Here is a 19,302-nt window from a genome sequence, read left to right as displayed (position 1 = left end):
CATATCTTATGTTTTTGATATCATGTTTTTATTTATCTTCATTCAAAAATACGGTCTAACTTTCCTTGTGAGTTCTTCTTTGACCAATGTTCTAATTGTTCCATCAATTATTGAGAGAGGGGTAATGAAATCTTCAACTATAATTTTATGTCTATTTGTAATTGCTACTTTATCAGTTTTTGGTTTATGTATTTTGAAGCTCTGTTATTAGATGCATATATATTGAGGATTGTTTTGTACTCTTGATGAACTGACCTTTTTATTATTATGAAATGACCACTTTATTGCTGGTAATATTGCTCTGACATCTACTTTGTCTGACTGTAATAGTGCCACAGTGCCTTTCTTTTACACATGCTATTTTGTGTGTTTATAACTGAAGTGAATTTCTTATAGGCAACATATATTTGAGTCCTGCTTTTTTTAATCCAATCTGACAATTTCCACCTTTTAATTGAGGTATTTAGGCCATATCTATTTAATGTGATTATTGGTAAACTTAAGTTTAAATGTATGATCCTGCTATTTATTTTCTATGTTTCCCATCTGTTCATTGTTTCCTTCCCTTTTCTGCCATCTTTTGAATTAAAGAAATTTCTTTATAATTCTATTTTATCTCCTTTGCTGGCTTATTAGCTATAACTCTTTATTTTACTGGTTGCTTTAGAATTTATAGTCTACATCTTTAACCTATCATATTCTACCTTCAAATAGTTATTTTACCACTTCATATATATTATAAAAACCTATTACTATACATACAGTATATTTCCCTTTCTCCCCTCTTGTGCTATTATCATACATTTTATTTTTATATAGATTATAAACTCCACATTACAACTGACTCTTGAACAACATGAGTTTGAACTGCACAGGTCCAATTATACATGGATTTTTCCAAGAAATATACAGTTAGTCCTCTGTATCTGTGGACATGGAACCTAGGGATATGAAGAGCCAACTCTCAGGACCTGAGCATCCACAGACTTTGATATCTGTGGTGGTGGTGGGCTGTCCTGGAACAATTCCCCTGGGTGCTAAGGGTTAGCTCTACTATTAGTTAGCTTTTATCAAGTTCAGAAAAATTCTGACCATTATTTCTTTCATTCCTTTCTGGGGGGGACTCCAATTATGCTTATATTTGGCCATTTGAAATTAACTCACTGCTTGCTGATGCTTTTCCATTAAAAAAAAAAAAACTCAGTTTAATTTTGGGTAGTTTCTATTGCCATGTCCTCAGTTTAACTTTTCTTCTTCAATATCTAATGTACCGTTAATCCCATCTAGTACATGTTTCATATCATAGATCATAATATCCATCTCCAGAAGTTAGATTTGGGTATTTTTAATTATCTTCCATGTCTCTACTTTACTTTTTGTTCATACAGAATACAGTCATAATGTCCCTATCTTAACGTCCTTGTTTCTGAATTGTAACATCTGTGTCAGTTCACAGTTGGTCTCTGCTGGATGACTGACCTCCTCATTGTGGGTCTTATTTTCCTGCTTCTTTACTTGGCTGATTACTTTTTCATTGGATGCTAGGCATGGTGAATTTTACTTTGCTGCATCCTGGATGACTTGGATGACTTGGTATTGCTATAAATATTCTAACTTTGCTCTAGGATGTAGATAAATTATCTGGAGACAGTTTGATCTTTTTGGTTTTTGTTTCAAGATTTGTTAGGTGGGACTAGAGCAGCCTTCAGTCTAAGGCTAATTATTCTCCACTACTGATGCAAGGCTTTTCTGTGTACTCTACCCAGGCTACTGTGATTCTTGAGGTTTCCAGTGTGGCTGGTGGGAACGGGTGCTACTTCCAGCCTGTGTGAGTGTGCTGGGCACTATAACCTCTAGATCTTTGAGGTGGTACTTCCTCCAGTCTCATGTAGCTTTCTCACAGACATGTACTGATAAGTACTCAGCTGAGTACTCAAGGGAGGATTCTTTGCAGACCCCTAGAGTTTTCTCTCTGTGCAGCTCTCATATCTTTGGTACTTTGTCCATGAGCCCTAGCTGTCTTGGTCTCTCAGGACTCTCACCTCTGCCTCTACAACTCAGTACCGGCTGGACTCTGCTTGGGATCCCCTGTTTGTGCCACATATTGGAAACTCTCTGAAGGCTGTGTGCTGGTGCAACCATATGGCTCATCTCATTTGTTTTCCATTTCTTGGGGATCACTGTCCTTCATTACCTGATGTCCAGTGTCTTGTATATTATTTTGAATATTTTGTCCACTTTTTAGTTGCTGCAGGCAGGGGGAAAGAGGATCAGTCTGGTCCCTGTCACTCCATCATGATTGGAAGTATAAGTTTCTTCCCTTTGTTTAAAAATTAGTTATAGGGTTCTGGAACTATCAAAGTTTGATTCTACTACTGAACTCATGTATAGTAGTTCTTTTACCTTCTCTAATGGCTTTACACTTGAAAATTTATAGCCCTATCTATAAATAAACTTAATATTTTAATATTTGAGCCATAGGTTTAGATCAAGTGGTCATCATGTTTTATCAGTCCCTGAAGGACATCTCTAATGTGTGTCTTGAGGAAGGAAGGGGAGAGAATCCATGTACATATCCACCTGCACTTTAAAACTATAGCTTCTAATGGCCCAGGAATTCTCTGCAGTGGTAAGCTAAGAACAGCTGTTTTACCATACAGCAAGTATCTGTCTACCTTTAGGAGATAATAGTAATGCTTTTAGCATTTTCTTATTTGTCAGTGTTAGTCATATAGATTCAATATAGACAGTCAAGCTCATAAAAATTAAAGAATAAATTCATATGAAAGTTGACTCTTCATGCAGGAACTTTTCAATAATAACAGCAAACATTTCTTTAGCACTCACTATATAACGGGTGCTTTGTTAGGTGCTTTACTTTTTCTCAAGTAAACATGACAACAATCTTATAAGGTATGGTCCATTACAAACCCCACTGCACAGACAAGAAAACTGAGGCTCAGAGAGTCAAATCAAGGTTGAAAATAAGATTTCATTCTTTTATTCAAGAAGTATTTAGTGAGTACTTAATATGCCAGGTACTCTTTTAGGTGCTGGGAATATAGCAGTGGAGGAAAAAAAAAAATCTCTGAGCCTGAGTTCATACTCTACCACAGTCTCTTTATAGCAATAAAAATTTGTAAAAAAATTTTTGTGCCTGGTGCCATATCAAAAGTAAAATGGCAAATGTTATAAACTTATGTCATTGAGGGAAAAAATCTAATTTTAAAAGCAGAGGAAACATTCTTTGTAAAGTTAAGTAGTTTTATCTACTAAGAACAAATAGCTGGGATTTAATAAAGTTTTGGCTGTCTCCAAAGCCCCTGCTCTTTCCACTATTCCATAATAGCTCTACATCAGAGTACATTTCAGAAAGAGATGCATTAAAAAATAAAATAAGGAATCTTTGCAACTTACTGAAGTTTCTTGATTGAAATGATAGATGATAAACAGGGAATAAAGCAAAATGAAGACAAATATGGTATTGGTCAAATTAATATTAGTTAACTAAATGCTGAAATTTTCACAAAATATACATTTAGTTTTGAATAGAAATAGTCTCTTATCAACTTGTACATAAGAAATATATTTGCTATTTCAGGAATGTAAAGACAGTGCTTTCCTATGTATATATACATGTAAAATATTCATCTCAAAACAAACAGAACTATGCATACCTCTACAGCAGGTACGATGTCTATGCCAACAGTTAGAAATTCTTCAAACTTCAAAAATGGGTTAAAGCAGCTGCCAACATCAAGTAATCTGATCTTTCCTGAGGCTTGTAGCAACCTAAAAATAGATTATTTTCATTATGCTTTTTATAAGAAGAAATAAAATATAAGAAAAATTCAAACATTTAAGAATTTAAAAGATCATATAGATTATTGGCTCTCTTTTTGGTCTCATGATCCATTTACATGTTTAAAAATTACTGAGGGCCTAAAAGAGCTCTTTTGTTTATGTAGGTTCTATCAATAATACCATATTTGAAATTAAAACTGAATGGTTTAAAAAAACATCAATTCATTTATAAAACAATAACACTGTAGTATATGCTAATATAAATTATACTTTCTAATGAAAATCTAGATTAGAAAGATAGTAAAAGTGAGTTACTGTTTTACATTTTTTCAAGTCTCTCTAATGTCTGGCTTAATAGAAGACAGATGGATTCGCATGTCTGCTTTGCATTCAAGCTGTTGCAACATCACATGCCATAAAGTTTCTAGAAAACTCAACCCTACACTCAAGAGAGGATGAGAGTAGAAAAGGCAAACGATATTTTAGTATTATTATGAAAATAATTTCCCCCCCACAGAGACCCTAGAAGGGTCTCAGATCTCCAGACCACACTTTGAAAACTGTCTTTGTAGATGAAAGAATCCATTCACAAATTATTTCTCAGTAGTCAATATAATGATGTCTTTGCACTTAACTTCAATTCGTCTCAAAAGGACCAAAGAGCAAAGCAATGATAGAATAGTATTTCTTAAGTTATGAAAAATTTTATTTTGTGCAGGAGCATTCCTTGTGTCCAAAAGTAGTAGGAAAAAAGAAGGTAAACAAAACCAGACATGACCATTAAAGTTAGTCAAATGCAACTATTGATAATATGGATCTACATAGTAGCAAATAAGGATAAAGGAAAACAGTGGATTTTTGTTGGTCTTGAAGCCTATAGTCCTAGTGTTCAGTAAAGCAATAATAAAAACCAACTTAAGACATATGCCATTTTATTGATATTAAGACAATTTTGCTGAAAAAAAATTATGAATAGATACTGGAAACATAAAGGAAAGAAATATAGTGAAATAACTGGGTAAAAACAGAATCTTGGTTCTTTAAAGCCTATAGGGCAGAGAAAATCTGACCAGTTTCTGTTCCTTATACCTCATCTAGCATATTGCCATAGTGTCCATTAGAGAGGTGTTAAACTACAGACTGTAGTTAAGCTCCTGGAAAAGGCACTGTAAGTCAAAATAAAATATAATATAAAGTTGATTTTTTTTCAGAATAGGAATGCAATAAATAGGGGTTACATTTTTTACCAAGAGCCTGATGTCCTAACATTTTATAGAAATGACCATAATCACGTGATTATAAATAAACTATATAGGACCTGATTAATACAGTACATGGCATCTTATAGTACCATAAAAACAATATGAACCAATTAAAAGATTTTTGTCAACAAAATTTTATTTAAGAACTCATCCAAAGAAGGGGTTATGAGGGTATAAGGAAATAAAAGGAATAGCTAGAAACTCCCTCAGCAACAAGAGCTGATCCTAGGGCTCAAAAGGTAATTTTCTGTACTGCAGCCAAATCAGGAAGCAGACTATTATGTAGTTTGGGTGATGTGTATAACAAATAATCATCTGTAAAGTTGAGTTAAGTTTAGCGATACTTGAAATATCACAATACACTAGGCTCTAAGGAGGAAGGAGGCCAGCGAACTACTGTGGTATAGGTTCCAAGCTGCTAAACAGAGCAAAAGATCCAGTAGATAGGTACCTTGAAATGCCTGGCATACAGCTGACATTTACTGCTGAATTGACAAATTTGAATATTCAAATCATAACCAGTTTGAATAAATGAATCTATAACAACATGTAATACTAAGTACACTACTAGATTGCCATTCTAATCTTTATGTGGGGCTATGGTTAAAAACAAGAGTTCTGGAATCAGAGAGACTAAAATCAAAACCTGATTCTGTCCTTTACCTGTGTGATATGGGGACAACAATGGTGCCCACACTTAAGAGTCGTTTCTAGGATTAAATGATAATGCGTTTATAATTCTTGCCCTAGTATCTGCTACATGGTAAATGCTCAAAAAGTGGTAGATATCATTGTTAGCTATTAATATCATGTTATATATAAAATCTTTTGTGGTTTGTCCACTAATGATCTTCCTGAACACAGTAAAAGCAGAATTTTACTATCTTCCTGAACATAGTAAAAGCAGAATACTGGTAGACTCTAGTAAATTGGGTAACAAAAAATTTCTGATAGTCTTTAAAAAAGTGCTTCTTAGAAATTAACCTTTCTACCTGGATGGAGTATTCCAAATCATTCAATTTAATTCAACTTTAAAATATAATTACCAATAACAATATCATGGATTAACTTAATAACATTAACTCTCAGTAATAAACTTAACCCATTTCAAATTCTTTGGTTGAGCTTTGTAAGTTTTTTTTGCATCAAACATATATTTAGTTTAAAGACTAATCACAAAGTGAACAGAACATCCAAGTAATTATCACCCAGGTCAAGAAATAACACATTGCCTGCACCGTAGAAACAGGATCCTCCCTGACGACATCCCCTACCCCTTTCTGTAATGGTAGCCACTATCCTGTTTTTAGCGATAATCATTCCCTTGATTTCCTTTTATAGTCTTGCTACCTATGACTGAATGTTTTCTGAATAACATAGTTTAGTTTTACACTACACATTTGCTTTTGTCTTTCTTCTTTCATTTAATATTAAGTTTGTGAGTCATTTGTGTTTCTGTAGTTAATTCATGTACATGGCTGTGTGACAGTACCTTTATACAAGACATCCCACTGTGATTTTGATTAGAGTGGCACTAAATCTAAAGATCATTTGGGAGAACTAACGTCTTTATAATATGGACTCTTTTAATCCGTGGACATGGCATAGTTCTCCATCTATTTAGTTCCTCACTGTCTCAACAGCTTTAACAATTTCTCTTAAAAGGTCCCATGTATATTTTGTTGGATTTGTATATTTTGTTAACTTATATTGTTTGGTGCTGTTATTGCTTTTCCCCTATGGATAAACCTTGTTATTTTTTAAAATTTGATTTTTCATTGTTGGTTACAGAAATGCAATTCATTTTTGTACAATGATTTGTATCCAGCAGCATTACTAAATTCCTGTTATCTCAACTGCTTATCTGTATATTATTTTGGGTATTCTAGTCTAGGTATGTAGTTACATAATCTGTGAAAAATAATATTATTTCTTCTTTTCTTATCCATCCATCCACCCACCCACCCATCCATCTATTTTTTGCCTCGCTGCTTTGCCCAGGACTTCTAATATATTAAACAGGACTAATCCAAGCAGGTACTATTTTGTTTCCAGTCTCAGAAGGAACATTAAGTATAATGTTCACCATTAATGTATAACTCGTTAGATATAATGACTGTTGTAGGTTTTATATAGAATCTTTGATAAAGTTGATGAAGCTTTTATATTGTTAGTTCCTTTTAAAAAAAATTTCACACAAATCTATGTTAGATTTTATCAAATGTACTCAGCTACTGAGATATGTATGACTTTTCTTTAATCTGTTTATATGATACAGTACACTCATTAATTCTGTAGTGTTAAATCAATCTTGCCTTATTGGGAAGAATCCAATTTGGTTTTGATAAATTACTCTCTTGATAATTTAAAGGATTTGTTTTATATATGTATATATAGTTGGTTCTATTTGTGATGGGTCTGGTCTATAAAGTCACCACAATCACCAAACCACGCTCCTAAGGAAAATACAAGACTAGGCCTCTGGTTACAATACTTTCAACACCAGAGCAACACATAACTTGGATTTATGTGTATTTCTGTTTAAAGGTAACTTATTTAATATGTATTATGATGCATCAACACTGAACTCACAGCCAACACCATTATAACTCATGCCTAAGGGAAGCATATCTAATACACTGTTTTCTCTGTAAGGCATAATACAGCATTCCTGTGCTTCGATAGAACTTTAACATTATGCTTAGGGGCCATTTTTAAAGCAAAATAGGGCTTCCCTGGTGGCGCAGTGGTTAAGAATCCGCCTGCCAATGCAGGGGACACAGGTTCAAGCCCTGGTCCGGGAAGATCCTACATGCCGCGGAGCAACTAAGCCCATGTGCCACAACTACTGAGCCCATGAGCCACAAGTACTGAAGCCCGCCCACCTAAAGCCCGTGCTCTGCAACAAGAGAAGCCACTGCAGTGAGAAGCCTGCGCATTGCAACGAAGTAGTCCACGCATCGCAATGCAGTAGTCCCCACTTGCCGAAACTAGAGGAAGTCCGCACGCAGTAATGAAGACCCAATGCAGCCAAAAATAAAATTTAAAAAATAAAAGCAAAATCAATAAAGCACAAAAAATGTGGTATTAAATAGACTGAAAACGGGACATTTTTATACTTGAGAGCTGAAACAATAAGGCAAAGCTTGCATTGTTTGACTTCTGCTGGGAAGGCATGTGTCAGATGACAAATTTTTCACCACCCTCAGCATGTCCACAAATGAGTATGAAAATGCCATGAGTACTGACCTTGGAGTTGAATTTTAGTGAGTAGGTGAATTTGCAGATATGGAATTTTTGAATAATTAGGATAAACTGTGTGTGTGTGTGTGTGTGTGTGTGTATGGATTTTTGCATCTATGTTCATAAGTGAGATCAGACTATAATTTTTTGTGCTAGTACTGTCCATGATGGGTTTTAATATCAAGGTTATGCTAGACTCTTAAGATGAGTGTGGGATAATTCCTTTCATTCCATTTTTAAAGAGTATGTGTAAGAACAGAATTCACTTTTCCTTAAATGTTTACTAGAACTTGCTGGTAAAGCCATTTAGGCCTGGAGTTTTATTTCTGAGATCTTTAACCACTGATTTAATTTCCTTAATGTTTTTGTAAAATTCCAACTTTTATCTCTGACTTTTTCTACCTTCCTGCTCTTTACTCCTTCCTTTTCATTTTTTTTTGGAGGGGGAAAGGGCTTTATTTGCTGAGTTATCTTTAATTTCTTGAGATAGATTCTTAGTTCACTAGTTTCAGCTTTTCTTTATAATATATGCATTTAAGCTATAAATTTTCCTTTAAGTGATGCTTTAGCTATATCCACAAGTTTTAATAAAAAGCATATTTGTAACATTTTTTGACAAAAAATTTCTTCACAAAAAGTATCATTATTATTTAGTTGGAAATATTTTCTAATTTTTATTATAAATTTTCGTCTCATAGATTTTTCTTTTTTGGAAGGTTATTTACTTATTTCTAAACCTTTGGGTATTTCCTATTGCCGTTTGGTACCAATTTTTAGCTTAATAGCATTGTCTACATAATTCAACCCTTTGAATCTTACTAACATTTGACTTATAAATTAAATAATATCTTAAATATTTAATATAATTTTTAAAATTTATAAATTTTTAGAAAACATTTTTATAAATGTTACCTGTATGGTTGAAATGAATATTACATTGTAGTTCTGGGGTACACTATTCTATATATGGCTATTAGATTGTTAATTATGTTGTTCAAATCCTCTACAGTCTTACTCACTGTGAATGCTTGCTCTCTGTTATTGAGATGTGTTAAAAATCTTCCAACTTTTTTTTAAAGAAGCAGATAAAGATCTCCATAAATTGATTTGAAATGATAGTTATTGAAATTAAATAATTCTGAACACATAACTATTCTGAACACATAAGTATTCTGATTATAATCATCTCAATGGGTGAAATTTTAAGGACAAAAAACTGCAAAGAAATCCTGAATTTTACTTAGTATGTTGTTGTGGTACTAGTGCAGCCATTTAAATATTATTTTGTGTGTATTGAAGGGCTGAGCAAATAGGGAAATAAACTCAAGTTGCTGGGAGATACAAATTCAGAATGAGGGAAAGGAGAGAAAGAATCCTTCGGTGATAGACTAGAATTAGAGGTTTCATATGAAAGGGTGTAGATGCAATGACACCCCAGTAGCAGTGAGAATACCTAATGCCAGAATTTGGTCCCTTGATAAAAGGAATCTGCACTTCCTACAGGAAGGCTTATTCCAGGGTTGAAGCAGAGAAAGTACAAGGTGGGCTTCAACTATCTTGTTGTACAAGAAAGTAAGGTAACGCTCAAAAACTAGTAGGAATATATCAAAAGGTCAAAGGACCTAGCTTACAGGAGTTTCCACTGGCCTAATCTGAGATGATTTTAGCATCATAATAATGATAGGAATGAATTATAACATACTGAATTTTTAAAAAAATCTATCAGTCTATAGAACTTTAAAAAAGAGGGGGAAAAGGGAAAGTTCTTCTTTATAGAAGAATACCAACCAATGAATGTGTAAGCAAGCTAGAAATAGAAAAATCACCATTTTCCAACTATTATAATAAAAAAAACCCCAAAACAAAACTTGATTCAGGCAAGACCATGTTAAAGTTACAGTGAAAATTGTCAAGGAACAGGAAATTGTCCGATCTTCACGTATAACACAACAGATTAGAGATTAAAGGTGCCTTTACAGTGAAGAAATCTGGTGGATACCAATTTAGTCAAATGATTAAACTTAACATGAATGATAATGGGACAAACTGACATATGCCCTCTTAGTGATATACTGAGAACACAGTATCATCTATACCTATCAAAAATGTTTAACATGGATCTATCATGGGGAATTTACTAGATTAATCAAGCCTAAGAGATAGTCAACTAAATACAGTATATAATATTTGATTGGCTCTTGGATCAAACTACCAACCCACAGTTACTATCAACCCACAGTTAAGAACATTATTAGAACAATCTGGAAAATTCAAATGTGAACTATGTAAACATGTAACTATATCAATGTTAAATTTCCTGAATGTGATGACAACTGTATTGTGGTTATGTAGGAAAATGTCCTCAATCTTTGGTGATAGATGATACATATTTAAGGCTGAAGTAACTCAAATGGTTCAGAAAAGAAACAAAAAGAAAATGTGTCTATATATACACACATAGATTTATGGAGTAAATGTAGCAAAATATTAACTGGTAATGAATCTTGGTAACAAACATAAATGAGGGTATTGGTTGTACTACTCTTAAAATCTCCTTTAGAGTTTTGAAACTTATCAAACTTTAATGATGGGGGAAAAAAAACCTCCTCAAAACAACTGTAGGTTTGTCTATCTATTTTTGCTTTATGTATATTGAAGCTATACTATTAGGCACATACAAATTAAACACATATTCTCCTGTTAAATCACACCTTTTATTATTATGAGAAATATACTTTATCTCTAGAAATTATATTTATTCTACCATCTTATATTTTGGATATGTCTCTCATAAGCAACATAAACTGGATTTTTATGACAATAAAAATTTTCTTTTAACTAGAGTATTTAGATCATTTACTTTTAAAGTGATTTACTAACATATTTTGATTTATATATAGTATCTTACCTTGCACCTTCTATCTGCTCTATCTGTTCTATGTTTCTTTTCCTCTGCTCCTTGCTTTCCACAGAATCACCCTGGGAGCTTCAAAATTACTTAAAGACTGATTTAATTGGTTTAGGATGGAGCCTGGGTATTAGGGTTTTTAAAAGCTCCCCAGGTGAATATATTGTGTAAGCCAAGGCTGAGAATTGGTTTTAGATTTTTCCTTTTAAATTTTAAATAATTCCATAGTTTCATTTTACTGATTTCAAAAATTTATAGTTTGTTCTTTTAGAAAAATGTATACTTAACTATTGAATAATCTTAGCCTTCTCTCAAACCATACAGATGCTTGAGACTGCAATTCTGTTGTGTGGTTATGTTAGTCTTTTTGTGTATTCTGTTTTATAAATGTTTGTCCATATTTACCTTTTTGGCTGCTGCTGTTGTTGTTCATTCTTTCTTTCACTTCAGACTTTCCATCTGAGATCATTTTCTTTCTGCTTGAAATACACCTCTAGAATTTCTTTTAGTAAGAGATTTCTCTCTCCCATTCTTTCCTCTCCTTCTGCAACTCCATTAAGAAGTTAAACCTTATTTTATCTTCTGTCTTTAACCATTTTAATACATTATTATTTTTTCTTGTCCATATGTGGCATTCTGGATAATTTCATTTACTGTCTCACTCAGTTCAACAATTTCCTCTTTAATTCATGTCATACACTGAGTTATTTTAATTATTATTATTATTATTTTTTTGCGGTATGCGGGCCTCTCACTGCTGTGGCCTCTCCCGTTGCGGAGCACAGGCTCCGGACGCGCAGGCCTAGCGGCCATGGCTCACGGGCTTAGTTGCTCCGCGGCATATGGGATCTTCCCGGACCAGGGCACGAACCCGTGACCCCTGCATCGGCAGGCGGATTCTCAACCACTGCGCCACCAGGGAAGCCCTAATTATTTTATTTTTTATCTCTAGAAGTTTTCTTTTTAATTTTGGCTTTTCAAATGGCTTGTAGGTTCTTAAAGTTTCTAGTCCCTGCAGAAACTTTCAAGCATTCTTTTATTTTTAAAATATTATTTTATAAACAGTGACTAATAATTCTAGTGTCTGAGGCCTTTAAATATCTATTCTTGATGCCTGCTGATTTTAGATCATGGTTCCTTGTTTCCATACATGCTTCGTAATTACTTCTTACTGTGAGCTGTTTTTCTTAAAAAAATTATTTACAAAGTTTCTTTGAGCAGAAGTATTCATTTTTGCTCTGTCAGGCAATCTGGGATACCACCAGTGCCGAACCACTTTCAACCAAATCATGCTGTGGGCGAACGGGGTAGATTTATTCTTGTTCACCCTTAAACTGAGAAAGTAATTTTCAGAGTTGAAGCTCCAATCAGGGGAGTATAAAAACTATAAAGTTGAAGTCTGCAGTTGGGAAAAATGCTCTCAAGGCAAAAGAAGCTTTGTGCTCTGCCTCCCTTTCTGGGTTCCTGCCAGCATTTGCATTTGGCCCTACTAGTTCTTTGGTGTTCTTAAGATTTATCCAACATTTTAAAAAAATTATTCTTTTCAAGTTTGAGAGATTAGTTAGAATATCCTGCTAGCATATTCTAGTTAACTTTCAGAGTAAATATATTAACAGATAAAATTAATTTAGTCTAGTTGGTCAGCATAAAATCAGTCTGTGACAAAAAGAGTGAATAATTATAAAACGAGTGTAAGAAGTATTTCATTATTGTTCACAGATATGAAAATACTTATTATGTGAATACATTAGGTGTGCTAAGAGCAAAGATAGCCTCTGAATAATCTATCAAATGACTTTGAAGTATCTTAATCAAAAAAGGCCAGAGAGCCAACCTTAAGTGACCTTATATGACAGACTTCATAGTTAAAATGCCAAATACAGATATGACTAAAATGACATTGAATTACCCAATTTTCTCATTTTAATCACTATTTCAAATTTTTCTGCAAGAGAAATAAGCAAGTCTTTTATGTTAATACTATGTAAAAGCTATCCTGGTCTCTCTCAGGTTTACCCTTAATAAATTCTTATGGGATTTGTAATCCCATAGTCCAAAATAAATAAAATTTATAAGGACTACTATCACATCAAGATTATTTTTATTGATAATGACTAAATCCTGGCACCTATATTTCTGTATTTGAAGCACCAATACTTCAAAATTAAGCATAAAACATTACTACTTATGCAAATTCTCATATTATAAATTTACTTGGGGGAAAAGCCCCTTTTATTTGCAAGTTAAATGATGGGTAAGGTGATGGTTAGGTATCTGGAATTCAAAACATTGGCCTCAGCAAAGTAAGAATATTTCATTTAACAGAAGAAATACTTAAACAGTATAATAGGGTGTTTTTCTTTTTTTTCCTCAATAGTACCAACAAACTACTCTTCCTCACCGAAGCTAAAAGATCTTGAAATTCCAGTATCCTGGCACCCAAATTATATTTCAGAATACCTTTCATTCACAGAACACAAAAACAAAACAAAATCTTTGTCAGATCGTATGCTCTAATTTTTGATGTGGAAATGTAAGTCTGAAGCCTCAAGGTTCTAAAATCAGAAATAAGATTAGATTTTGGAAGGAAATTTTCAAGTTTATACTAAATAGCTACAATCATAAATATATAGTTAAGACTGTTTAATCTTAGTTTAGAAGTTGTTTTAATTTGAAATTATTCATAAAAACAGTATTTCAAATCTTCTACAAAAAACCTGAATACCTTTAGTATCATTTAAAAAAATACTTTAAATGTATACATAACTATAACTTGACAAATACTTATTGAATACTTATTGTACCTGTCTACCTCTGTTTAGGAGCATGAGATTCCCAAGTAATTCAGTTCAGTAAAAAAAACACACATGCAAATACAACATGAAAATAATGCAATGATTGTATAGTAAAGGAGTGTATAAAATGTTATAGGGGCAGAAGAACACTGGTAGAAGAGGAGGGAAATCCATATCTGGGATCTGCAGGATAAGCAGGCTTCTCTCAGGAGAAAATGGGAAATGGGGGGTGAAGAATAAAGGGAAGGACTGTTGAGGTAGGTGACTGTCATTCCAGTCAGGAAGCATAGTAAGTGCAAAGGTACATGTTTCCAAGTAGGTGTGGACTTTCCACAAAATCTGTGCAACTCATAAAGTGCCTTTTGAAATGTTCAGTAACTGATTTCACTGTATTGTAGTTTTTAAGTCCAGAGTGACAATTTTTTGTTCTTTTTGCTCTTAACATTTTTAAAACTTTGAATTTTAAAAACAAGCAAACAAAAAAGCCTCTAAATACATTTCCTAGAAAACAGAGAAGAATAATATTTGAAATGGCTCTTTCATTGATTTAGCCAAGACTTGAAATCTAATTCCACTACCATGAATAAGTACATATATGTATATGGAACTATTTTTTAAACTGACTTACATATTTTAATAGAACATTCACAATGTAATTTCCCCAAGAAAATTTCCCCAGAAGAAATAGTTACTAAAATGCCAGTAATAGCACCTTTTTCATAGTGTGTATAAACATTAAATGAGTTGACTATGCATCATAGATGGGGACAAGGAGTAAAGAAGTAATAATTATCAAAAGTTTGGTACAGTAAAAAAAAAAAAAAAAAAAAAAAGGCTCTGGAGACAGTCAACAGAACTCTATCTTCACTTCACTGCCAAGTGACCTTAGAAATTTTTTTTTTTTTTTTTTTTTTTTTTTGCTGTACGCAGGCCTCTCACTGCTACGGCCTCTCCCGTTGTGGAGCACAGGCTCCGGACGCACAGGCTCAGCGGCCATGGCTCACGGGCCCAGCCGCTCCGCGGCATGTGGGATCTTCCCGGACTGGGGCACGAACCCGTGCGCCCTGCATCGGCAGTTGGACTCTCAACCACTGCGCCACTAGGGAAGCCCTAGAAATTTTACTTACCCTTTTTTGCATCTCAGTTTCCTCATCTGTAAAATCAAAGCCCATTCTAATTCTAAAATTCTAGATCAGTTCTTGATAGAATAAAATACCACCCTCTTGAAGATTTGAAACCTGTCTGTATCAATGTCCCATTGAAAATAATCAAATAAACAAAAACTAAGACTTCTTTAAAAAATTACTACCTAGTGAATTTTCCTGAGGTCCAAATTTCATGAAAATCTATTTTGTCAGATTGTAATAGACATCAAACAGCAGCAAAGCTCTAAGGGGCATCTTTTTCAACATTCCATATATAGGATAAAAACTGGCATAATTATGGCACAGTCAGATGCAACAATAATGAACCAAAGTCTTTCACTGCCTTGGGCTTCCCTGGTGGCACAGTGGTTGAGGGTCCGCCTGCTGATGCAGGGGACATGGATTTGTGCCCCATTCAGGGAAGATCCCACATGCCGCGGAGTGGTGGGGCCCATGAGCCATGGCCGCTGGACCTGTGCATCGGGAGCCTGTGCTCCGCAAAGGGAGAGGCCACAATGGTGAGAGGCCCACGTACTGCAAAAAAAACCCAAAAGTCTTTCACTGCCTCAACACAGAGGCAAAATGGAAAGGGACCCTGTCACTTAGGATGCCTCTGCATGAGGCTCTCTACCAATAGTTCTTAATCTTTTGGGGTAACAAACTTCTTTCAGTATTTGATGAAATCTATGGCCTTTTCCCCCAGACAACAATACACACATGATACACAAATCACATTTTTATATAATTCAGGGTGGTTCACAGACTCTGCTTGGATTATCTGAGTTTCCGTGTATAGGCAGTGATGATGAAGATAAGGTTTTATAGAATCATTGTCTTGGTCTGGTATAGTTTTGTTGCAAGGAACAGGAAACCACTTAAACTAGCTTAAGTAAAGGCAAATTTATTTTAAATATGAAAAGATATCTCATGGAATTCAACTTTAAGAAGCACAGTTGGTCTTCATGGGAACAGAAAAGTTACCAAGGAGATAGTCTTCTGTCTCCTTCTTCTTCCCAGAAAGCTGCCTCAGTTGCCTACAAAAAATTTCTGGACTTTGATAACAAAAATAGACATGGTCCTATATCCCTGAACTATACTATTAAAGTATAATTATTTTTCACTTCAGTTTAGAGTAGTTAGTATTTACATACACAGTCAGGATATGAGCTAGATGAATAAAGTAATATTTGTGAACTCCTTTCTGAGTTAATGTTTAGCATTCTTTGTTAGGATGTGCTCTTTAAATCCCTTCCAAGACACCTGTAACTCTCAGATAGCCCTTCTTAGATTATACTTTTCATGCTTTATCCCTCTTCCCATAGCAACCTAGGACTTATTACAGCTATATCATTTTCTACTGAAACATCTCTCCAAAAATTAACATCAAACTCAACCACAATAGACAATTTGCCACCATTAAGAATGTTTAAAAGAAATGTGATGTAGGAGTTGTAACTTCATTAAACAGTTGTAATAAATTTTGTGGTCTATGGCAGCACTGTTGGAACATGTTAGTGTTCTCTGGAGACTACTCTGGGGCATTTGAACACATTTTTCTAAATGTGCACTAGGCCGTATGTAAGCCTTAGATTTTAAAGCCTTTTTTTGACACGTAAAATGTGATTCCAAAGAGATCAAGGGAAAGAAAAAAAAAAGTCATTATACCTTATGAGAAACAAAACAAAAAGGAATGGCTGAATTTACTCATGTTGGTAAGGCAAATATTTGGAAAAAATTAGTTTTTCTGATCAGGAAAATCTTTATAACAGGTCAACAGTCTGACTAGTCAGGAAACAAATGGTTTTCTAAAGGACAGCTAATTGAAATACAGTTAGACTGGTTCCTAATTTCAGCATATATGCACTCACTTATTTACATTCTGTAAAGTGTTAAAACATACTGATTAGAAAACAAAGTTTAGCTAGAAAGTTTGTAATGCTTCCTCTACATTTTAATGCCTCTTTCAAATGTTTATTTACATTCCTCAGTAAATTTTCATTTTGCTTCTTTAGACAGACTTAAGCAGAGAATCTTAAAATTGTATTATTTTAAAACATTTTTAAAACTTAAGAATTCATAGTCTTCTAACTTCATTTGCAGTTTTTCAAAAGTGTTAAGAAAAAAATCTTATATGTAAAAAAAATGTATAGGCTGGTCAAATGATAATTTTCTATTTAAATTTCCCATGTTAGTGTTTACTCAATATTGTCTTTGTTCTCTTTTCCAAAACAGTTATAGTAAAACATCACATTTCTTTACTCTCTCCCCCTCAATTCCCATCCATTGGTTAAGTAGTAAGGAAATGCAGGATTTTATTTCCTACAAAAGTTTCTATCTGGCATGCTGCCAGTGTCAACAACAGCATTTTGAACTGCTCAAGACATATTAAGAGGGAGCTGTAAACTCTAAGTAAAACTTTTTGTTCATTACATAAGAAAATCTGGCAATATTTACCCAAGTATGCAGTTTACAACAGTTTTTCAAAGTGCTCTCTACAAAGCTGTAGGTATTTTCCAGAGTCCATTCAAGGGCCAACAAAGACAGGTATAGGAGATATCTGGAGGCTACAACTTCTATACCCTTTGACCATACCATAAAATGTTTCCTCTGAAGAAAAGGTTCTATGGTTAAAATGGTTGAAATCAATGATCTAGGCCTTATTAATTATCCCTGCTGGTTTGATATAGAGGAAGGAGGAAATTAGATTTCCATATCTTATCTTTTTGAGAAGAAAAAACAAGAAGAAAATGCATTTTTGAGAGTCAGAATGTAAAACATCACTGTCACTCTGACTCTGAATTCATGACAGTCATATCTATGGAAATTTTTCTAAAGCCAACTTTTAGGGCTGATAGATGACAAATAAGTGGGGAAAATTTATTACTAGATACCTTGGATCATATAAAAATCCTTAGTTCCACCTATCCTCTTGTCTCAATCATTCCTTCAAGGAACAGCAAAAAAAAAACAGTTAAAATAGAAAACTTCTAACTCTGATGACTTGGTTTATTATCATTTATTTAGCAACTCATTCTTAGCATTGTACATAATCCATTTCATTTCTATATGTATCACAAATCCCTGAAATGACGCTAACGATTATTGATTTTGATGGCAATGTGTAAAAGCCAGACAACAGCTTCCCCTCCGTATTTTGGTAGTAAAGAACAAAAAATATATTGGAGGGAGATTAAGTGTGTGAGTAAAGGTTGTTTGTAGGCTAAATAATCTGCACTAAGTAGATGAAGTCAGGCTTTAACAAGGAAAAGAGAAAACAAGAGTTAGCTCATGGAGTTGATTTATATCTGAAGGGACAGTTTTTCCCAAAGTGCATTTCACGAAATAGTCTTGCAAGTCACTTCTTTGTCAATAGGTCAATGAATGTGGAAAATATAATCTCTTTTTGAAGAGCTACAGGCATGTAGCCATATAATAGCTCTATAATTAAGAAACTCAATTTAATTTTAATGTCCAAATTTATTTTGTTGACAAACTCCCTTTCAAATTATGTATTACTTATTTTACAGAACTTCTCTGGGAAACTTTTGAGATGAGATAGATTCATGAGAAAGGCATGGATATCTAGTTTTTAAGCAAAACATATGAAAAAAACTGAAAGGATAACCCAGAAAATCCATATACAGAGATCAGAGAAGGGTATAAAGAATTAAGTGAAAAGATCTCAGCATGGTTTCACATGAATGCCCAGATTCCTGCTCTTATTGACAACACTCTTTGTATTGCCATCATGGTGATCACTGTAATCATATAACAATGGTCACTATATCAGCAATGTAAAATTCTTATGAGTAGGTACTACTACTCTCATTTTATAGATGAGGGGAATGAGGCTTAGAGAAGTTAAATAACACATGGAAGGTCATATGCTAGTAAGTGATTTCAGGTGGAATTAAAATCTGTTTGACTCAGCAGCCTGAGCTTTTAACAATTATGCTCACTATGTTTAGCATAGAAGGAAGTAGCAGTTTGGATACAAATTAACAGTTGTCCATGCATAAAATAAATATGCTATGGAAATATATACTATAAATGTAGTTCTTCATTTTGAATACAAGCTAATCATATGTATTAGTTTTCTATTACTATGTAATAAACTACCACAAAGCTAACTTTAAAATACAACC

At 33.8% G+C, this 19,302-nt stretch overlaps 1 protein-coding gene across 1 annotated transcript in view; it reads right to left on the bottom strand.

Moving 5' to 3' along the window:
• The window catches only part of BMT2 (base methyltransferase of 25S rRNA 2 homolog), a 102,594-nt gene that overhangs the window by 21,700 nt on the left and 61,592 nt on the right, over positions 1-19,302 (bottom strand). The window contains exon 4 of the mRNA XM_059074596.2: positions 3,678-3,792. Coding sequence (XP_058930579.1) covers positions 3,678-3,792 — 115 coding nt within the window. The remainder of the gene's footprint in view (positions 1-3,677; positions 3,793-19,302) is intronic.

The sequence above is a fragment of the Kogia breviceps genome, chromosome 9 (assembly GCF_026419965.1).
Source record: "Kogia breviceps isolate mKogBre1 chromosome 9, mKogBre1 haplotype 1, whole genome shotgun sequence".
Taxonomy (NCBI): domain Eukaryota; kingdom Metazoa; phylum Chordata; class Mammalia; order Artiodactyla; family Physeteridae; genus Kogia; species Kogia breviceps.
This window is presented reverse-complemented; position numbering and strand designations above follow the sequence as displayed.